Genomic DNA, 23,798 nt, shown 5'->3' on the forward strand with positions numbered 1-23,798 from the left:
CTTCAGAATACGGGTTCTAAAAGATATGTATAAAACATTCCATTCAAGAAAAATAGAATACACATTTTCCTCAGGTACACATAGAAGAATCCCCTGGTTAAATCACATAAAAAGAGACATGACAAATATTATAAATTTAAGAAGTCTGATAGCATACCAAGTATATTCTCTAACCACAGTGGTACAAAACTAGAGATCAACAATAAAACAAAGCTGGAAAATGTACAATGTAAATACTAAATATTTAATATGTAAGTATTAAATAACACACTATCACACAAACAGTGGACCAAGTGGGAAATCATGTGGCAAATCAAAATAGGTTTCAAAAGAAAAAAGCAACACAATATTCCAAGACCTATGGGATGCAGCAAAAGCCGATGTTAGAGTGAAATTTATGCTATAAATGCTTGTATTAAGAAAAAAAGTTCAAGTAAACAATTTAACATTACACCACAAGGACCTAGAGAAAGAAGAAGAAACTTAGCTGAATTTAGTAGAGGAAGGAACGCACGAAGAAAAATCAGAAATAAATAAAGTGGAGGCCAGAATAAACAATAACATAACAGTGAAAGGAATGACCAAGGGTGCCTGGGTGGCTCAGTCATTTGAGCGTCCAGCTTCAGCTCAGGTCATGATCTTGCAGTTTTGTGGGTTCAAGCCCCGTGTTGGGCTGTGTGCTGACAGCTTAGAGCCTGGAGCGTGCTTTGGATTCTGTGTCTGCCTCTCTCTGCTCCTCCCCCATTCGTGTTCTGTCTCTCTCTCTCAAAAATAAACATTAAAAAAAAAAAAAAAAGAGTTGGAAACCAAAATGACAAATGGAAAACAGTACAACAGGTAACCATAGAAATATGTAGTGTGTTAACAGATTACTATAAACAGTTATATACTAACAAATCAGATAACTTAGAAGAAAACCAGATAATTCCTAAAGCACACAAGTTGCCACAATTGAATCATGAGTCTTGAATTCAAGAAACAGGAAATCTTCAACCTATAACAAGAACGAAAGTTGAATTAGGAATCAGAAATTTCCCAGCACAGAAAAAGCTGACCACATGCACATGGCTTCATTGGCAAATTCTTCTACCAAACATTTAAAAAAAATGACAATCTTTATCAAAATCTTACAAATAATGGCATAAAGGGAACACATTCAAAATCATTCCATGAGGTCAGTACCACTCTGACACCAAAGCAGGATAAAACAATACAAGAATAAAAAAAAGTCTAGTTTGTGTGATAGAAGTACTGCTACTTTCTTTTGACATTTGTTTGTATGATAAATGTTTCTCCACCCCAGCACTCTCAATCTGCAGGTGTATTTAGCTTTAGAATGAGTCTCTTATAGGCTGGGGTTTTAGAAACAGTTGTTCTGAGGACCTTTTTTAGTCATTCTGTAAACTAATTTGTTAGATGTACATGAAAAAAATGGTAAATCTGGAGGTTTTACTCGTATATAAAACAGTTTAGGAAGGTAAGTCAACTAATACCTTCTTGCTTGTATTTTGTTCACCAGAGATTTGCTCTTTTCTATATTATGATCACTACTCCTTTAGTAAAGATGATGCACTTGTGAAAATCTTACAATTTTTAGGGAGTAATTTTCAAAGTTGAGTTATAAATTTTGTAACCTAATGACTTTTTAAAATTTAGTATTTTCCATACCATTTGCATTTTGTTTTTACATAATTTGAGTAATTTTCCCATCTTCTGTACTTTAATAGGGCTTGAATATAGTGGTAGTCAATAAATATTTGAGGAATTTGACATTACATGTGAATTACTTCATGTTAATATTTTTGAAGACATTTTTTCTATCTCTGTTAATAAGGAAACATACCGTGCATATTTATTGTTTTGTAACTTTCCTTTATGCTATTTTTTGATGGAATATTTTTATGTCTTTTTCAATAGCTAACCCACTCTTAGAAGCCTTTGGAAATGCAAAGACTGTTCGCAACAATAATAGCAGTAGATTTGGAAAATTTGTAGAAATACATTTCAATGAAAAGGTGAGTGTGTTTTGAGATGATATGTTTGAGAAGTGTTTTTGTAAAGGTCTTGATAGCATTGGTGCTGTACTTGAACTCATGGTAAATCCATTTAAGTTTTTCTCTGTTACTTTAGATAGTGGGGAGAATATATATATTCATTATAATCTTTATAAATATTCTTTAGTTATCTGCTTTTCCCCCTTTATTTGATAAATTTACAACCTCTTTGATAGACGAATGGTTAGTAGCAACATAATTTAACATTGGTAGATTATACTTTCAGACTTTAAATGCAAACATGTATTTTCTCTCTGTTTTGTTTTTTAGAGTTCAGTTGTTGGAGGATTTGTTTCACACTACCTTCTAGAGAAATCTAGGATCTGTGTTCAAGGCAAAGAGGAAAGGAATTATCATATCTTTTATAGGTTGTGCGCTGGTGCTTCTGAAGATATTAGGGAAAAACTTCATTTGAACTCTCCAGATAATTTTCGGGTAGGTGGATGAAAAGAAATCACATACAATTTTTGCAAATGGACTTGCCTTCAATTCTAAAACTTATTTTAGTGAATTTTAATTTCTAGTTGTATGTAACTTACATTGAATCCAGTGTAATGTGATAACATGTAGATCTCTACTGAGACTTACTGCTGAATTTATAATATAACACTATCTGAAGAGATATGAAATGGATAGATGAAAGGATAGATATGAAACCAGTTATCAATTTAAACTCAATAAGAACTTTATAATAGTTCTGTAATGCTAGCTTTAAAGTTATCTTTGACACATTAAAAAAAATTTGACCACTGAATTAATAAAGGATGTATGATTGTCTCTCTTAATTCAACAGCAGATATTTATTGCTTGCCCCCTGGGTACCAGGCATTGTGCCTGGGTGAAAAAGATGAACAGTTCCTGCTCGTGAGCAATTTAGAATTTGGTCAGAAACACACACACACGCAAACACACACAGTTTGACTGATAGGTTGAATGATAAGAAGGAGGTGTGCATAGGATGTTGGGGATTTTGGAAAAGCTTACATTAATAACTGATGCTTAATTAGAATCTTGAAGAATTTTCAAGTATTAGCTAGAGGAAGAAAGATGCAAAGAGTATTCCTAGTAGGTGGAAAAAGATGAAGAAAGAAAGACAAGAAAAAGCTTAAGGAGTATGGCAGGAAGTGGTGGAAAGTGAGGCTAAAGAGTTTGGTCTTAACTTCTATAGTTAATAAGGAACTACTGAAGAGATTTAAGTAGAAAGTTGGATATCAGGTCTATTCTTCTGGCTTTAATATGGAGGGTGGTTTTAAAGGGGGTATGGGAGGGGATGGATAGAAATTGCAACTATGGATGAATTAGTTGGTAACCCATGGCTATAGTCGAAATAAGTTACTTAGTGCCTGAATTTGGTTTAGCAATGGGAAGGCTACAGAGGAGGGGATGTGCAAAATATTAGGAGGTAAAATTGATAGGACTTGGAGACTGAATATGGTGGGGAAAAGGAGGATTCTGGAATAATTTTTCAGATTTGACAAGGGTAACTGGGTGGATGTAAATACCAAACAAGGGCCAGATGGAAGATTTGTGGCATATAGGATGAGTTTAGTTTTGGAACCTATGGATCATCTAAGGAGAGAAGATTAGAAGACAATTGGTCTTCTAATCTGAAGGTCATTGTTGGTGCTGTAGTGATAGGTTTGGGAGATGTCAGAACTCTGGTAGTAGTTAAAAGTATGACCATGAGTAGTTAAAAGTATGACCATGAGTAGATGAGAGAAGCAGGTGCCAGATCCAGACTCTGGAGTTGAAGAATATGAACGGTGAAGAGTTGCCCAGGAAACAAAGCACAAGTTGGGTTGTGAGAGAAGTACAAGGAAAATCAGGAGTGCCAAGAATCACAAGCCAATACAGTTTCAAGAAGTGGTGACTGGGGATGGTTAGCGTAATTTACAGATTTGCAGCTAGGAAACTGTGTCCCTGTGTGGAATATGTGGGAATCATGGAAATGGATAAGGAATGCAATTTGAATAAAGTTCTCCGGGTGATTCTGATAGTACTCTTTGGGCAGGAGTCTTCTGCTTGAGAATTGTGACACATATTATATTTAATTATTGTTCTCTGTGTGTGTGTTTGCAATTCAGCTTTTCTTTATTACTTCAGTTTATTTTAATCTGTATTTGGAAAATTTAAAACTGCTGTTTTAAAATGCTGTATAACTGCCTCTATTTATATGCTTCTACAATGTCCCACCTTCTCTAGAGCTCATCAGATTAATTGGAATGTGAAGTTAGTTGCCCATAGTATCTTCATAAAAGTAGAAGAGGTATTTCTCTACAATGATTTTTAGAAAAGGAGTATAAGTTATTATGAATCATATGGAATTTAATAATGATGGTGTGGCTTTGTTGACATTGTGTTAATGATAAGGTAATGGTACCATTCTTGTCTTACTTTAGTATTTCTTTGTATTTGGAGAACTAGGAGCATATTTTTTTTGCGTGTCTCAGATTGTATAGCCTTTCTTGGCACAATGGCAGGCATCCTAGGAAGGCAGCTGCTGAAATTCTTTATTAGGTCAGAAAGTTTCCTGCCTCTAAAATTACTGCCCTTTAAAAATAGGAAAGATTTAATGGTATTGATTTTTATATTAACTATTTAATTTAATCTACTTTCAGGAATTAGGATTTTCAACATTCCTGGTTTGATTAGGAGTAAAAGGTTTATAATATATAGCGGTATCAATTGTAATTGAAAGATTAAGTGATATTCAGGTTATATTTAAAAATTCTTTTTGGTTACCCCTGTTTGATAAATTGTGTTTTCTTCTGTATTATTTTCATGTGGGTCATATTTGTTTTATTTTAAATTTCTTTTTCCTAGTATTTAAACCGAGGCTGCACTAGATACTTTGCTAACAAAGAAACTGACAAACAGATTTTACAGAACCGAAAAAGTCCTGAGGTATAGTAGGCTATTTTTTTAAATTAAAATCTTTAATGCAAAAAAATCATACTGAAAGATACATTTTTTATTTTGGAGCCTAAATCATATTTCTTACTTTTAGGTTTATACTTTAAAAACTAAATGCTCATTCAAGTCTCTCTCACGGCGTATAACTCTGTCCCTCTCTTGGTATCTACAGAAGCGACACGTTTTGGTTCTTCTTGGTTAGGCCTCAATGCACTGCTCTTCTCTGGTTCTTTTTCCCCCACGTGAGGGTATTATATTGCCTAAGAATTATCCTTTGCTAACATTTTCAAAACTTACTCTCACATTACCCACTTTGGATTAAGTATAAAATATGTTCTTCATAAGTTATTTTCTACTTTAAGCCTGAAGTAAGCTTTGAAGTAGACATTAAATAGGGTAAGCATTCTTGTGAACTAATGCTTATATATTATTGTATTTCTCTTTAAAACATTGTATTTCTATAATATATATTGATGTTACTAAATTATTATATTTCTGAGAGTAATTAGAAGTAATTATACTATTAATTATTTTAAAAATATTAAATCCTTAATCTAAAAATCTACAACTCTTACAAATATTAATATGTAACATTCAAGTAGTAAGTAGTATTAAGTTGTAGCTAATCAAGGAGCTTAAATTATGAAATTGTCAGGATTAATTATAGGGACTAGTTCATTTTGCCTTTATTAATTTTATTTAAAGATTTATATGAATATTTAGTTGTACAAGTTTTTATTATATGCAGCTTTTAATGTGTGAATCAGATGTTTTTGGCTCTTTTCAAAATGAGTGAGATGAATTGTGTTTCTAATATATTCATAGAAAAGAACAGAGAGCAAATAAAAATTCCCATTATTTTAAATTCTAAGCAGATGAGTACGGTTAGTTTTTAAGTTGACATTTTATTTGTCATTTCAGACATAAATGTCCAAATTAAAAATTGTAAACTTTGTGTGACATTTATGGTTGGAACTTTAAGAAGTTACTTTAATATTTATTATGGTATCTTCTTTTGTCATGATAATCTATATTTTTATAAGGCATCATTGAAATATAGAAATTGTATTCTTTCCACTAAGATAATGGAAACATTTACCTATGGGATAATGCAGCTGTCCTCAGGGAAGAAGATGTGTGTCTAAATATGATCTTTGACATGGAAAAAACTAAGTAGAGAGGGAAGAAAACTGGATTTTGCTCTCCAAAGAATACCAAATACTCTTGGCATTCTGCTAAGAAAAAAAAAAGTACTCTTTGTGATTCTAGAGGCAGCATACTTTGTTAGGTATTTTACTATATTATTGAGTGTATATATAAAAATATATAAGTGAATAATGGATTAATATGTTTAAATTACTTTTTATGTCTTCTTTATCAGGAGGATGAGGTGATCATTTTGACTAATTAGAATCCTTCGCCTAGTTCCATTTGAGTGTCTAAGCTGTGTGCAATTTTTAGGAGAGTGCAGTATTTTTAGTCTGCCATGATAGCAATATATTCATTAACATTTGATTAGAAACAGTTTTTAAATGAAGTAACGATTCAGTTGCAAGACTAAAAATTCTGCATGGTCTGTGTTTTTTGTTAACTTTGGCTGCATGTGATCATTTCCTTTGCTGCTTTCGAGAATGAAATTAAATTTCTTTATCTAGACATTTTCCAGAAATTTCACCCAAGCATAATTAAGCATTTTAAAGAATTTTGTGGAAAGATAATCCCAACTTTAGCTGGGAAGCAATTGGCAACTGGGAGGAAAAAAGTCTCCTAGAAGTGTCTTTAATGGGCAATTAATTCTGATGCTGTGTTACTTAATGTTTAATTTTACCTATTCATTGTCAAGTTCTGGAAAATTCCTAGTCCAGTTTCTCTGTGTCCAGTAACTTTTATTTTTCTACTCCTAGTTTCTGCAGGCCTAACTTTCTTATTCCTTTTTCTGAGCTTTTTAATAAGTTCTAACAAATGAATACTTTAGATGTAAATTCTTTTAGCAAAGAAAACACATTTTTTTCTTTATTTTTTCTGAAATGTGAGTCATTGCATAAATTTTTACAGTAAACACAATGCTTATTAATACACTTTACCTCATATATGCTTATACAGAAAGATTTAAAAAGTGATTCTTAGGCCATGAAAATTGTTATTAGTCTGTCCACTATTTACCACTGCTGAATATTGGTGCAGTTGATGGCACTTAACCTAAAGGAGTATAATGCTAAGTGTTAGATTTGAATTTTCATTATCATTTTTTACCTTAGTTCTTTTTGACCTCTGGATTAAGGTTGATTCCTTTCAACCACCGATATATTCTTATTTTTCAGTCAATTTATATTTTTATTTAACATATCCTAACATTATAATACATTAGAGCTAAAATTGTAATTTAGTTGGAAAACATCTCATTCCATCTTTTACTGATTTTTATTTAGATAATTTTAGATTCATGGGCAGTTGAAAGAAATAATACAGAAAGATCCTATGTACATTTTTCTCAGTCATTTAGTTTTTGAATTGTTAGAATAGTAAAGTTTTCCCATTGACATATTTTATTTTTGCATGTTATATATAGTGCATTAATAGACTTTGTGTAGTGGTTATAATATACTTAAATAATGAGAAAAGAGCAGTTAATTGGTATCTTCTTGTTTTGTAGTATCTTAAGGCAGGTTCCTTGAAAGATCCTCTGTTAGATGACCATGGAGATTTTATTAGAATGTGCACAGCCATGAAAAAGATTGGTTTGGATGACGAAGAAAAGCTTGATCTGTTCCGGGTAGTAGCTGGTGTCCTGCACCTTGGAAATATTGATTTTGAGGAAGCTGGCAGCACCTCAGGTATTTTTTGTTTGTTCATTTGTTTGTGGTTGTTTTGTTTTAAAGAGGAATAAAATTAGAAGTTCTGTCATTTCTTTGCAAATTCAATCTCTTTGTATGCAGGCTTTTTAATACCCTGAAATTTCTAGAATATATTGTGGTGTGTGGTAAATCTTGGAAATGAAGGATGCTGCATTATTAGTCATTATGAGCTCTGTTTTGAACAAGTCAGTGATACTGAGGGGGAATAAATTCATTTTATGAAGGATAAGTAACCGTGACCAGCAGAAGGGTCATATTTAGTTAAATTTTTCAACTGATAATTCTACTTTGCCAGTATGTGCACAGCATAATTCTCTACCATATATTAAGGTATTTTAACATTTTTCTGGTTCATTGATATAAACTTGGATCAGTTAATTAAGGCAATTGAATATGTACCAGCCCATATACTTTATTATTTGGAAATGAAAATAGTTTATACGTTATGCAAAATAAAAAGAACATGTAAGTGCCTTCATGATAGTAACATTTGAACTCCAGTGTTTCTACATAAACAGTAAGACTTTTTATGTAATCTTAAGTTGGATCCATGAATACAGGGGTTGGAAAACTGTGGCCCATGGCCAAATTTGACCAGCTGCCTATTTTTGCAAATAAAGTGTTGGTAGAACAAAGCCACACCCATTCATTTGAGCCTTGTCTGTGCCAGCTTTCATGCTATAGCGGCAGAGTTTAGTAGTTGTGACAGAAACTGTATGGCCAGCAAAGCCTAAGATTTGACACTTAGAGAAAAGATTATTGACTCCTATATAAATACATTATTAAAATATTTTATATTAAAAATAAGTTAAAAATGTTGAAAGCACTATTTAATATAGTAGTCAATAACATGGACTTTAGTGTCAGATCCCAGAAGCTCCCTGACCTTTGCTTTTCTTTATATGTAAACAGCCCATGAGAAGTACTTTCAAAGTATAGTACCTAGCAATAGTATGCATATAAGGAAGGAGCACAAGAGGAAGGAAAAAAGAATATTTAAAAAATGTGTCTGCTTGGGGTAACTGAGTGACTCAGTTGGTTAAGCGTCCGACTCTTGGTCGTGATCAGCTCAGGTTGTGATCTCCCGGTTCATGGGATCGAGTCCTGTGTTGGGTTCCACGCTGACAATGCAGAGCCTGCTTGGGATTCTCTCTCTCCCTGTCTCTCTGTCCTTCCCTTGCTCATGCTCTCTCGTGCACGCACTCTCTCTCTCTCTCTCTCTCAAAAAAACTTTAAAAAAACGTGTCTGCTATTTGCAAGACCCTTCATATTTTGCATTTCATCGTAAACAACATATAATCATAATCTAAATTTCATAAAGATAATGAGGTAAGGGATATTATCTGCATTTTATGGAAGAGCAACCTGTACAGAAGTAATGTGGTTACTAATGAAATTGTAGGTGTGAGAACTGGGTTCCACCCACATCTAACTAACTCAGGTACTTGTGATAATTGGCCCAAATTGCCCCCAGTCACTGTAACTTCCCAAGAGTCCTGATCTGTGAGTGAGCAGACTGGAATAGATAGTCTTCATGACTCTCAAATTTAATATCCTGTGATGCTGTGAAGTCAATAATGTCACATGCAACACAGTGTAGTTAAGAGTATAAATTCTTGAGCCAGAGTATTTGCCACTAGGGTAGTAACCTGCCTGTGTGGTCTTGGGCCGGGAACTTAACTGCTCTCTGTCTCCGTTTCCTCACCTGTAAACTGAGGATAACAATAGTCCTTGCCTCATGTTGTATAGAGGAATAAATGAGTTAAATATTAAGTGATGTATATACTTATATCCAGTACATAATAATCACCATAAGTGTTTATAATGATTAAGTAAAATAAAAATACAGATTAATTCCAGTTTAAAATGAAAAATAAAAAAAGCAAAATCAGGTATGTTCTTAGTGTGCAACATATTTTTAGTTTTTTTGAAGGATTTGAAATTTTTATTTCAAATTATCACCCTGTGGTAGCACATGCAGATGTATACAGAGATCATAAACGTGGTGTGATCCAGTAGTGGAAAAAGCACTTACACAGTCAAAAGGCAAATAATAGCATGTATTTATATTAACTTTTATTTTTCTTTTCAAACTTCCTTCTGTTGAAAATGAGCAGAAAGCAGAGCAGATTGTAAAGAGCCACTGAATGAAGAAAATTAATAAGCTAGGCTATTTTTGGCTATTTTTTATTTTAATAGCTCAGATTTTATTAATCTCCATTTTTTCCTGTGACCCTTCCTATAGATCCAAATGGTTTCTTTCTAGTTAGAATGGAATCCCCCCCCCCCCCCCCACACACACACACAGGGAGCTCAATTTTGGCATGTCTTTGCAACTTAGAAAAGCTATGGATATTTTTATAATTATTTTAAAAGAAAACTTATTCTTCTAAGTGTTTAGAAGACTCATATCGAAAAGTTTCTGCATGATGGCATATACAAAAAATGCCTAGTGGGACTTCCTGTATTTTTTAAATTCTGCATGACAGAAGTAAATGCTACTATAACAACAAACTTAAAGAGTATTCAGAGAAGTTCTTTTCTGGAAGGAGAGTGACATGAAAACCTTACGTTGTTTTACAAGTGTTTTGCCTTTTTAAAACTTTTAAAATATATGTTTTCTTATGTTAGCCTTACATAATTTCTCAAAGTGTATAAGAAACCTTGCAAAATAGTAATGGTGAAATGTTTCAATACATTAATGAATTTTTGATGGCCAGTTGATTGACTTACAAAATTTAGATAATCTATGTGTGTTTAGTAATAAGAAATCAGAAGTAAGCTTATTTTTACAGAATTAAAGCTTTAATATATCTTCTAAGTATTCTTGTCCCCTTGTTCTTTTTCTTTGGTAACAGCTTAATTGAAATACAGTTCATAGACCATTCAATCCACCCATTTAACCTACACAATTCAGTGGTTTTTTCATATACTCAGAGTTGTGCAGTCATCACTGCAGTTTAGTTTTTAGAACATTTTCATCACTCCAGAAGGAAACCCCATACCCTTCAGCAATCACTTCTCATTTCTTCCCAAATCCCTCAGCTTTAGGCAACCACTAATCTACTTTCTGTCTCTATGAATTTGCCTATTATGGGAATCTCATAGAAATGGAATCATACAATATGTGGTCTTTGTGACTGACTTCTTTCCCTTAGTATGTTTTCAAGGTTCACCCATGTTGTAGCATGTATCAGTATTACTTTTTTTTTTTTTTTTTTTTTTTTGGCTGGGTAATATTCCATTCTGTGGATATACCACATTTTGTTCATCATTTCACCATTAGATGAACATTTGGATTGTTTCTGCCTTTGGCTATTATGAATAATGCTGCTAAAAACATTCTTGTCCATGTTTTTGTATGGGCATATGTTTTTATTTCTCTTGGATATATGCAGGAGTGGGATTGCTGTCATATGGTAACTGTGTTTAACCTTTTGAGGAACTGTCAGATTTTTTTAAAGTAGCTGTATTCATTTCAGATCCTCATCAGCGATGTATGGAGGTTCCTGTTTGTCCACATCCTCACAAAGGCTGTCTGATTATAGCCATCCTAGTGTGTGTGAAGTGTTTTTTATTTGCATTTTCCCGAAGGCTCATGAGATTGAACATTTTTTCATGTCTTTATTGACCATTTGTATCTCTTTTTTGGAGAAATGTCTGTTTATATCCTTTGCCCATTAATTGGGTTGTCTTTAAAAAAAAACCCTTTTTTTTAATGTTTATTTATTTTGAAGGAGAGAGAGAGCATGAGTGAGCAAGCATGAGCGGGGGGAGGGGCAGAGAGAGAAGGAGACACAGAATCCCAAGCAGGCTCTGGGCTCTGAGCTGTTAGTACAGAGCCCAACGTGGGGCTCAAACTTACGAGCCATGAGACCATGACCTGAACTGAAGTCGGATGCTTAACTGACTGAGCCACCCAGGTGCCCCAGTTGGGTTGTCTTTTTGTTGTCAAGTTGTAAGAGTTTTTTGTTTTTTTTTTTAATTTTTTAATGTTTATTTTTGGGAGAGAAAGATAGAATGCATGTGGGGGAAGGGCAGAGAGAGGGGGATACATAGAATCTGAAGCAGGCTCCAGGCTCCAAGCTCCGAGCTGTCAGCACAGAGCCTGATGCAGGGCTCAAACTCATGAACTGTGAGATCATGACCTGAGCTGAAGTCAGACACTTGAACTGACTGAGCCACCTAGGTGCCCCATCAAGTTGTAAGAGGTTTTTAAAATATATATCACATTCTTTTGCACATGGATATCCAGTTGTCTCAGTGCCATTTTCTGAAAAAGCTGTTTTTGTCCCCAGTGAGTTATCCTGACAGCCCCTTATTCATATAGAATCTCATGGTGTATTTCTCCTGAGACCACTCTATTAAGTAGTTTACTAATTTGTCATGATAAACTTATGATTTTTACAAATTCTTTGTAGTTTTGAAATTAGTCTTCAGATGAATTAGTTATAAAAATTAAACCTTAACTATTAGTAAAATGTTTATTTTTAGAATAGTAGTAATAATAAAAATAATAATAGCTAACTTTTATATGGTGCTTACTGTATACCAGGTACTATTCCAAGAATGACACATATGTAACCTCATTAATCTCTATAACAACCTTATTAGGTAAATATAGTTAGTATTCTCTAAATGGATAAGGAAACTGAGCACAGAGAGAATAAGTAACTTTTTCAGGGTCACACAGCTAATGAGTCTTACAGCCATATCAGTGCAGAGGCACATTGCAGTATAGTGTCTTTCTGTATAATGCTTTTTAGAACAGCCTCCATAAGTATAAATCTATGTATATGATGTACAGGTAATAGCCGTTGCCTCCTCACACTCTTCCTGTTTCCCAAACAGGAAGCATAAGCACATGCATATGCATGCGTGGGTACACACAGACACACACCACACCACACCACACACACACACACACACACACACACACACACACACAAAACCTCATATGTTGACAGACATCCACACTGACCTACTGAAGTGCCACCATTTGCCATTACAGTTACATCTTGAAGTTTTCAAGAATTGTATGAATTTTAATGATAAGCTACTATATTTCTCTAGAGATTTACAAGGATTATAATCTATCATTAGTGTATTTTGCTTGCAGGGTCATAAAAAATGAAACAGTGGCAGGTTAATATTGATGAGCAGAAGTCCATGAGATATCATGGACTGCCTCAAGTGAGGGTCTCCCACTGACCTTGGCAGTAGGAATGTCTGACAAAGATGGTGAAAAAGTGAGGTGAAATTATAAGTCACAGATAAACCCGGTCTATTCCATAGATTTATATGTGAAGTCTACTTCTAAGAAATGGATCTTGAAAATCTAGTTTAATATAATGTCTTTTAATTTCAAATTCAAATGTATTTTCATTAGGTGGTTGTAATCTGAAGAATAAATCTAATCAGGCATTGGAATATTGTGCTGAATTACTGGGTTTAGATCAAGATGATCTTCGTGTAAGTTTAACTACAAGAGTCATGCTAACAACAGCAGGGGGCACCAAAGGAACAGTCATAAAGTAAGTTCCTTAACTCATTGCTCTGTAAAAGTACTGCCTTGTTGTTTGTCAAGGAAATATCTTTCTTTGACAACATGGAGATTTAAAGTTGATCTTTTGGATGATTCATTTCATTATAATGTTCTAAAACACGTGCTCGATAATTAGAATTCTGTGCATCTTACTGCAGTAATCTACTATATAAATAAATGCTGACCTCCACAGCTCTTAAAGTTGTTCCTTGCATCTAGATATGCTGCATGGCACAGATTTGAAGTTTATAAAGTAAGAGTGGTTTACTTGTACAGCTACAAAAATATGAGTTGATTATGTTAATCAGTATTTGTTTTAGGCAATGTTTTTTCAGTTTTTCAGGACAGCTGGTTTTCTTTTTTTTTTTTAATTATAATTCATTCTTTTGAAGTGTACAGTTTAGTATTTTTTAGTATATGTACAATCTTGTGCAGCCATTACCATTATTTAGTTTCAGAAGGCAACAGACCATTTTATTTTAAAAGTGATTTTCCTTACAAATGGCATGTTCTAAAACTTGTTTTTTTAACTTTTTTTTAATGTTTATTTATTTTGTGAGAGATAGAGAGAGAGAATCCCAAACAGGATTTGCACTATCAGTGTGGAGCCCTACATGGGGTTTGATCCCACAAACCGTGACATCATGACCTGAGCCAAAATCAGGAGCCAGACAGTCAACTGACTGAGCCACCCAGCCACCCCTGTTCTAAAACTTACTGAGGAGAACTCACTTTAGTAAAACACTCAGCAAATGTAATTTCCCCATACCTCTCAGATTCTTCATTTAGAGGAAATTACAAATGACAAGAAAATAAGAGTCTAGCCAGAATTTCTTAAATCTGTAACCAAGAATTTCTAGGTTGTGTTTGGGTATCTGTACATTTTTGGCTCAATATTCTGTTTTAGACATTTCTGTTTTTGATACATAAAATAAAATTGATATTCAGCCATCATTCTGGGGGCACTGTAAGATTTTCACTTACAGGGGGAAACAGTCAGATCCTCTATCCCTTGCTAAATAAGGCAGGGAGTGAGTTCTAGTGACATATTTCAGGAAGATTTTCAACAAATTAAACCGGGAGGATGTAAAAACAAACTTTTAGCCACTCAGATAATTTGGTAGCTCTTACGCTTTGGGAAACATTAGCAACATATGTTTAGCCTGATTATTTGCGAAGCTGATTCCAAATTATTATAAAGAAAACCTTAGCAAGGAGGGTGCATAGTAGTGCCATACAGTTGCTTGGTTCCTTAGAAATATTTCTGGGGTCCATGGAAAGTCTGGATAAAGCACAGGTGTGTGATTTTCAGGTAGCATTTCCTCCATTTCCCCTTTGTTGCAAAGCAGTTCTTTTATGTGTTCTATGTATGGAGTGCTCACATAGGATTCACTTAGGAAAGGGTTCTGTTGCAGGAAGTTGGAAAACCAGTTTAGACTTTTAAGGTTACTTCCAAATTTGACAATTTTTCTGGTGTTCTCGTGGTGTCTCATACTTACCTTTATGATAGCATTTAGCAAGGCGTTTGAAAATTCACTTTTATGGCAGTTTCTTAATCAGATTTTAACTTTCTTGAGGAAGAGGGCTGTGTGTCTATATCTGCGACATCATATACTGTAACACCATATAGTTACTTATATTAAATAGAATTGGACAGTTTGAATTTTAAGATGTAAGCATTTATTCCCAGTGTTAAACAAGGTGCCAAATTTTAGCTTGAATTAAATAGTTTCTTTTGCGTTTGAAGAAAGTTAAAAGGAAGATTATTCCTCTGAATGATTTTTTTTAATATATTCAGCATATAAAGTATAAATTAAGGTCGTCAGTGGTTTGAGCCTAAACTTCTTTTACTCAATAATACATTTTTTATCTATGTGTAGATAATTTCTGTAGTTCTTTTAGTATGCTTCTTGCCCCATTTATCTGTGCCTATTCACAAATGACCTTTTGTAGCTATTTATTTTGTTCTTCACAGTGAATGTGTTTAGATACCCTTTGATCTTGGGTATCTGGCATTATTTTCACAATTATTACTGTAAAGAATTTTCATTGGTATAGTCTTCTTTTGTAGGGTACCCTTGAAAGTGGAGCAAGCAAACAATGCTCGTGATGCCTTGGCAAAGACTGTCTATAGCCATCTTTTTGATCATGTGGTCAACAGAGTAAATCAGTGTTTTCCTTTTGAAACATCATCTTATTTTATTGGAGTCCTAGATATTGCTGGTTTTGGTAAGTATAGTTTTGTTTGTGAATTTGTATGTTATTTTTTATTCAGTTTTTCACATATATCTAAAATTAAAAGAACCATTTTTTCCCTTGCAGTACCTTTCACTTGATATGTTTTCAGTTATGTGTCCATACCTACATTTCATTTTATAATATGATTTAATTAGGAAGCTGATGCTTAACAAAAGGAAAAACTCAGAGGTTTTGGTCACACTAATGCTAATAATAAAACATGTTGATTGAAACCATTATAGTTAGGAAATGTCTCTATACTCCTAAATGAATACAACTGAATAAAGGTAAAGTCTTGAGTTCTAATAAAGAGGATTAAGTCATTAAAACCACTGACTACAATGTAATGCTGGATATAAGTTGACCTAACATATAACCCAAATTCATTGCTATGTGTAGAAATTCATCACTAGTGTTAACAGATTGCTATTTCCAATGAATTTCCACCAAATGAATAAACATGTTTATTTAAAGATATTTTATACATATAACTACATAATATAAATATAAATATATATTCAGGGTATTATATATTAATTTATATTCAAGATAAATGTTTGAGAACAGCCACGGAGCTGTGCAACCAGAAATGAAAAGAATCACTAACATCTGAGTGCCAGATGTATTGTTGTGAATGACTCTTTTGTAAAAATCTCCAAGTAAATCGGACCATTTTTATATTGGGCTTTATCAACATGAGTGTTCCTTCTGGCTGCGTAGGAGTGGTGTTTTCCTCCTGTGTAGTTTGCTTTTGCCAAGAGAAGGTATGAGTATTTACTTTTGGGGAGGGGTAGAATTTTGGTTTTGATGTGATACATATTTTAAAATTTATAATTATTACCTTTGGTTCAAAGGTAGAAAAACACTCATCACTGAGGTAAAATTTTAAAATCTTCAGACATTGGTTCCTGGTCTGCACCAGTTTTAGTGTAACAGGCACATAACAGAATCATAACATTTTAGAGCTACAGGGATCTTAATACAGTCTCTTTACTTTAGAAATGAGTGAGTATTCGTAATATTTTTTAACTATAATTTTACTGATTATACAGAAAAAGATTTAAAGCACTTGTCTTTTAAGCCACTTTTGTTCTTCAGTTAATTTAGATTGCTTTAACACCTTGTGCTTAAGAAACTGGTTTAAGTGGTTTACGTTTTATATCTTTTATGATACGACATTTATCTCCTTTAACGTGTACCTTTTTTGTTAAGTAAAATGCAATTATTTTCAATACTTAATTGAAATACCTAACAAAATTTGTCTTGAAATAAGAGAATTTGGGGAGTATAATGCAAATATATGTATTTTTTTACTTAATTTTAAATTAAGCATTGACATAATAAAATTTTATCCAAAGATAAATTTATAGTATGAAGTTGATTTGATGATGACTTTTGACTCTGGTTTTATGTTTTCAGAGTACTTTGAACATAACAGTTTTGAACAATTTTGCATCAACTACTGCAATGAAAAGCTTCAACAGTTTTTTAATGAAAGGATTCTGAAGGAGGTAATTGCCATTACAATTTAAATTTAAGAACTGCATTAAGCTATTTTAATTTCAAGGAACAGAGGCATGCTGCCCCAGTTGATAGGGTATAATATGTAAGGTGGCCCAGAGGATCAGAGATGCCCAGAAAAGGCCCCAGGGGCTAGCTGTTGCTCAGGCACAACAGAAGTGTTTGTTGATACAGTGGAAGCTTAGGGACCCAATAAAAACCCTAATAGGCATCTCAGAAGTGAACATCTGTTGCTTCCTAGTGACTTTTGCTAGACTTGGTATTTCATTTGTTTCTTTTTCTGAGTCTCTTGCCCCTATTTCTGCCACTGCCAAACAACTTTCTACTCTATCCCTGACGTTGGCATCTCCCACCCTTCTTCTATGTCTCTCTGCTTCTGCCCACTCGGCTACGTGCTCACCCTCTCTCTGTGTGTGTCAGGAAAGCCACCAAATCGAGGGATGCAGTGGGGCCATTTGCTTGGAGTGCCTCTGGGCATTGTATTCTCTGCCACACTACTGTGTGCACTGCCCAGGCGCCTGTCAGTGGTGTGCCTACGGCTGGCCTCCAGTCTCTGGTCCAGGAAAGGGCTTGCTGCCACTGCTCCTAGTGAGTAAGTGGGCATGGCCAATACTCACAGTCCCGAGTCTAGGAAAGTTATAATTCTTTAGAATGCAGAATAAGTAAAGATAGGTTTGGATCAGTTGATTTGTGATTAGGCTCCCCATTTTTACCTTATGTTTGAATTCTCCAGTATTTATCTACCAGTACCCTTGACTTTCCTTCCTTTGTGCTTTTTGAGATATGTTCTACTGAATGTGGATGGTAGAGTTAGAGGGAACTTAGAAATGATCTAGTTCAGCCTTTTATTTTACAGACGAAGAAAGTGAATTTCCAGAGCAGTTTAATGACTGCTGCAGGTCTGAATCTACCTTCCAGCTGCCTGACTGACAATACTGTTTTCTTCTCATACTAGCATTGCTGTTTTCCAGTTCTGTTCTTAACTGTATCTGGATCTGAAATGTGAAGTATTCTTTCCTGTTCCCATTCCATTAATCTTTTCCCACATGTTTGTTATGTTTTTGTCTTTGTGGGTTTCCCAGCACATTCATTTTTATACTTTTTACTTGTATACTATAGTTAAAGCCAGTTCTGGCATAAATAAACAGGTAAACCAAATACTTAGCAGTTAAGATAATTACTCTGAAAATGTTTTATCCAGCCACGTTAGTTCTTCCATTACTATTTGAAGTTGTACATGTGTACTTCTCACTTAACCTCCCCTAATTCTTCCCTTCCATGCCAGCCCAGCAAGCTTTATCTAGAAACATAACGAGGAAACAGTATCTTGATATATGTTTATTTCTTTAACAGTTCCTTAAAATAAATGTTTGGGGGTACCTGGGTGGCTGAGTTGGTTAAGTGTGTCCTGACTCTTGATTTTGGCTCAGGTCATGACCTCATGGTTCATAGGATTGAGCCCCAAGTCAGGCGCTGTGCTAACAGCGTGGAGCCTGCTTGGGATTCTTTCTCTCAAAATAAATAAATAACTTTAAAATAAAATAAAATAAGATAAATGTTTGGATTTCAAATTCCAAATTCAGATTGTATCTCAAATGGACGGGACTTCTAAAATGATAGAAACCTTTTCTAGTATATCTTGTGGGAGGAAATATTTATAAACATTCGGGAAAAAAAGATTAAAATACATGTCAACCTACACTCATTTCGTCGCTCACCCATCTGTAGTAAAATCCTTTTTTTTTTTTTTTTTTTTAATTTTAAGAAGATACCAGACTTAGTCTAGGAACTCAACGTTAATTTGTAAATTATTTTTCCAAATTACACTTATTTTTCCCAGTAATATATTCCTTATATATATCACTGTGTAGATACTAGAACCCATTTGCAATTAATTGCTGTTTCCTTGATTTTAGTGCTTGTCTGTATATGTTAAGAAATTTCTCCTGTCTTTGGACAACAGTTTAGGACTAAAACAGTTTAGTTTGTTTAGCTCTTCTTTAAACTTTTAAAAATTATCACAGCCGGTTTTTACATTCTTCTGTACATTTCAGGGGTTGGTAGACTCTGGCCTTTGGGAGAAATCCAACATGCTGCCTATTTTTGCAAATGAAGTTTTATTGGAACACAGCCATGCTTTTTCATTTACTGTTATCTGTGGCTGCTTTTGTGCTGCAGTGGCATAATTAAGTAGTTTTGACAAAGACACTATGCTTTGTCTCCCTCCCTCTCTAACCTCTTTTTTTTTCTTCCCCTCCCTCATGGACTTCTGTGATTGGGGGTGGGAGGGAGGGGAGGGTGGGTGATGGGTATTGAGGAGGGCACCTTTTGGGTGAGCACTGGGTGTTGTATGGAAACCAATTTGACAATAAATTTCATATTTAAGAAAAAAAAAAGACACTATGGGCCACAGCTGAAAATATTTACTGTCTGGCCCTTTACAGAAAAAGTTCGTTAACTCTTGGTCTATTTTACTGAGAAGTTTGACTTTAAAATTGCTAATGGGGTCCCTGGGTGGCTCAGTTGGTTGAGCGTCTGACTCCTGATTTTGACTCAGGTCATGATCTCATGTCGGGCTCCATGCTGAGCATAAGACCTCCTTGGGGTTCTCTCTCTCCCTCTGCCCTTTTCCCCTGCTTGTGTTCTCTCCCTCTCTAAAATAAAGTAAAATTAAATTTAAAAAATGAATTTAAAATTGCTAAAGATATTTCAGGGCCTTGGTCTTTCCTTGCTTTTGAATGGTTACAAACAGATCTGCATATTTCAAGAAAAATATGCTTATCTGCAGGAGGGAAAATTTCCACATATGTAAATCATATGTTGGCTATTTAATTTCTGACTTCATATTGCTTTAGGGACAAGGATTTATCTTCCCTAATGTTTTGTAAGTCTCTTTAGCTCCTGAACTTATAGGTATGAACCTTTGTACTCTGGACTAATCAGTAAATGTTATGATCAGAAGTGGCACAAAACAAGCCATTTCTTATACAGTATTTCCATATCTATGATTATGATTATTTCATTTTAGGAACAAGAACTCTATCAAAAAGAAGGTTTAGGTGTTAATGAAGTGCATTATGTGGATAATCAGGACTGTATAGGTATGTTTTTTTTATTCCACTTTTGGGAACTATGGGAAGATATAGTGAATGCTTTTACTAGTAATTTTTCTGTGCTCTGTGATTGATATTACTAGTTATAGGACTTGAAGCTGTGGTATTGGAGAGGTTTTACTTCTCTGGTACTACTGGGAATTTATTTTTCCTACCAAGGCATCAAATTCAGTATGTTGAAAGTTTTCCTAAAATTTTTTCTGTTTGCTGTGATCAATATTTTTGTTCTTAAACCTAACGTGAGTAACTTAAGAAGGAAACAGGGGTGCCTGGGTGGCTCAGTTGGTTAGGCATTGGGCTTCAGCTCAGGTCTTGATCTCACGGTTCACGGGTTTGAGCCCCGCATCGGGCTCTGTGCTGACAGCTCAGAGCCTGGAACATGCTTCAGATTTTGTGTCTCCCTTTCTCTCTGCCCCTCCCTCGCTCACGCTTGGTCTCTGTCTCTCTCTCTCAAAAATAAACAAACATTAAAAAAAAATAAAAACAATAAAAAAGAAGGAAACTAAACTGCTTAAGTAGTAAAGGGATGAATTACTCACCTAAGGAAACCCATGTTAGCCAGGCTCCAAGTGAGGTTTTTCATTGTTTGGCTCTGTGGTTCTGCAGTTCCCTTATTTCTGTTCCCTGCTTTGGCAGCACCCTCTGGCCAATTGCAAGTTGGTCTCACAAGTTTCGTGAGTCATATCCAGATAATGCTGTGCAGTAGGAGAATAGGGTCTTTGTTTTTCTTGTCTGTTTTTATCAGTAAAGAAACCTGTTTCTCTCACCTCTGAGCTAGTGCTTAATCTTCCTTTTCTTTCCCACCTCATCTCTAAAATCAACTGTTGGTCAAACTTTGTTTTTTGCAAACTCAGTTTCACAATGGAGTCAGTAACTCATGCTACATTTGGACAAGATAGTGTAATATAATAATAATAATAATAATAATAATAATAATAATAATAATGCTTCACATTGGCACAACTTTTCAAAGCACTTACATGCTAGTTGGCTCACTGAGCATTGCCTTTACATATTACAGCCTTTCTCAGATCTCTGTGCCTTTGATTTTGTGATTTGATATCTTGGCTGGAATTCCTCCCCTGCCATTTATCTTTCAGCGCACTTTCATATCCTTCTACACCTATCAAAATACTCATTTATGGTTTAGTTCTGCATGCCCCCCCCTTCACCATCACCAGTTGCCTAAAAAGCATCATTCTTTGAGCAATGCAGTTCGAATTTTGATTTCTCTTCTTACATCCTATGGCTTTTGAAGTCTGTCCCATTTAGTAGTTTTTATATACTGTATTTGAGCACTTTATAGTTATTTTGTACAAGCAAGAAATTCAAACAACATGAAGGGAGCATAAAAATGTCCTGTTACTGAAGTTTTGTTGGAAGGCATTTGAATCACTATTGAAAAGTAGATTTTAAAAGCTAAGCATGAAAAAGCTTCTGTACTTTTACTTCATTTTGAATGTAGATATCATATGGAAGAGGAGGAATTTTTGGTTCCTTAGCTTCTCATCCAAGCTTACAAATTGGAATGGTTTTACATTAATCATATGTTTATGAACTTGTTTTTCTAGAACCTATATTAAATAGTTTCCCCTGCTATCAACATTTTTATGAAACTTTTCATAAACCAAAATAGTGTAAATCAGAGAAGCAGTTACCATTTTGCAAATGCGAAAATTCTTTTTGGGTTTCTTTCTATGAAAGCAGGTACTAATATAGGTCTTTTGTAAAAGTGAAGTGGCATAAAGCAAACTTTTCCATAGTGGGGGAAACCTGTTTATGATGTTACTTTCTGATAGATTGCTAAATCTGAAATAAAATCTATCTGCTTTCTATAGCCTGTGAAGATACTTACAATACAATCATCTGTTACATTACTTCTGACCAGTCCTTTAAATTTATAATCAGTAAGTTGTTCACATATCCTTAAAATGTTTTTACCCTGTCATATTTTGACTTTTTTTGGAATAGATTTAATTGAATCAAAATTAGTGGGGATACTGGATATTTTAGATGAAGAAAATCGCCTTCCCCAGCCAAGTGATCAACACTTTACATCTGCAGTTCACCAGAAACACAAAGAACATTTCCGACTCACTGTGAGTTTGCCATTCCAAAATTGAGACCCTGTGGTGGGAAGAGAAACCTTTAGAAAGATGTTGCGTATTAAGTAATTAGAATAATAAATTATATGGGGCTTAGAAAAACTAGAATTTATCCAGCACAGCATCCTCTATAGATAGGCCCTTAGTTTATATATGTGTATCTTGGATGATGATGATCTCTCAAATGAAGGCCCTTTTAACTGGATGGAAAGTACATTTCATCTATCTAAAATGGATAAACAGGTTTACTTGCTATTTTTATGTTCTTCCTTCTAGCAAAATGGACACCATTTGCTTTGCTTCTGTCATGTGACCTGGATCATGTTCCAGGGGTTAGCATCTAGAATCACAAGCAGCCACCAGTCTGCACATTTGTAAGACCAGTAATAAAGTTTATGGCTTAGAGTCTGACTTGTGCAAGCAATCCATATTAGATAATGGGTAGCCAATTTATTTTGATGCTCTTTCCTAGGGACTTTTGAGTGGGAAATATACTCAGAGACACAGAACTGAAGCAGTCGAAAAATGAACTACAGGGAAAAACATAGAGATCAGTGGAAATAAATGAGAAGTACACTTCTGAAAGGGTTAGAGGACCTGGTTCCCTGAACTGCTGTTGGGTCATAGAGCTGTGCTTGAATCCTTATACCAGTGAACAGTAGGGCTTTCTTCATGAGACTGGACCCTGAGGCTATTGAAGTGTTTTCTTGGGTTCACCTAATTCTGTGTTTATCTTTACACTCAACCATCATCCCTTGAGGTAATACAAAACTCCATCCTTGTGCCCAATTAGCACAGAAAAATACGGATGTTAATTTCATCCAGGAAGATAGGTGCTGCCTTATCTTACAGAGAATAACAAAGAAAGAAAGGGAGGAAAGAAGAAAAGTAAAGCTGCTTAGACTTGCAGATGGCTCCCATACTGTTTATTATTTTGAAATTGTACCATAGTATATCAGTCATTGCTTTGATGGATCCAGGAGCTGAACTGAATGAAGACTGGTATTCTTGTTTCCTTACATCATTAACTAAGTTAAGAATGTGTTAGGTAAACAGGTTGAATGCATTTACTTGAAAAGTTGATGTAGTTGTGATAACCTTCTCTAGGGACTGAATCTAGCAACCACGTGCCCCACTGACTTGGAGTTCTTCTATGTCCTTAAATATTTCTTACAATGCAGAGCCTGTGTCTCTTCAGTGGAGATAGAAATCAAGTGATACGAATCCTCACCAAAACTTTTGCTAAGATTGAAGATGTCTATCCGGTCCTATATATTCACTGTTCACTAGTCTTTGTTGTGACCAGCTTGCTTTACCAAGAGTACAGATTGGTAGTCAACAAAATTGTGACCAGGGCCTCAGAGAACGCTGAGTTATATAGTACATATAACTACAAGGACAACAAGCTAAAACATCAAGAATGGACTTTGGCTGCTTGTCTTCAAAGAGAACAA

The 23,798-nt window shown here is 34.6% G+C and overlaps 1 protein-coding gene across 15 annotated transcripts in view; it reads left to right on the top strand.

Moving 5' to 3' along the window:
* Positions 1–23,798, top strand: part of MYO6 (myosin VI) — a 143,615-nt gene that overhangs the window by 79,218 nt on the left and 40,599 nt on the right. For 8 of the 15 annotated variants that reach the window (XM_045498829.1, XM_045498815.1, XM_045498816.1 and 5 more), the window contains exons 8-17: positions 1,918–2,015; positions 2,325–2,489; positions 4,878–4,958; positions 6,349–6,357; positions 7,621–7,801; positions 13,212–13,356; positions 15,439–15,596; positions 17,025–17,116; positions 20,155–20,227; positions 22,211–22,338. In XM_045498829.1, coding sequence (XP_045354785.1) covers positions 1,918–2,015; positions 2,325–2,489; positions 4,878–4,958; positions 6,349–6,357; positions 7,621–7,801; positions 13,212–13,356; positions 15,439–15,596; positions 17,025–17,116; positions 20,155–20,227; positions 22,211–22,338 — 1,130 coding nt within the window. The remainder of the gene's footprint in view (positions 1–1,917; positions 2,016–2,324; positions 2,490–4,877; positions 4,959–6,348; positions 6,358–7,620; positions 7,802–13,211; positions 13,357–15,438; positions 15,597–17,024; positions 17,117–20,154; positions 20,228–22,210; positions 22,339–23,798) is intronic. The other 7 variants (XM_045498818.1, XM_045498819.1, XM_045498824.1 and 4 more) reach the window with 2 other exon arrangements.

This window comes from Leopardus geoffroyi, chromosome B2, assembly GCF_018350155.1.
Source record: "Leopardus geoffroyi isolate Oge1 chromosome B2, O.geoffroyi_Oge1_pat1.0, whole genome shotgun sequence".
Classification (NCBI taxonomy): Eukaryota; Metazoa; Chordata; class Mammalia; order Carnivora; family Felidae; genus Leopardus; species Leopardus geoffroyi.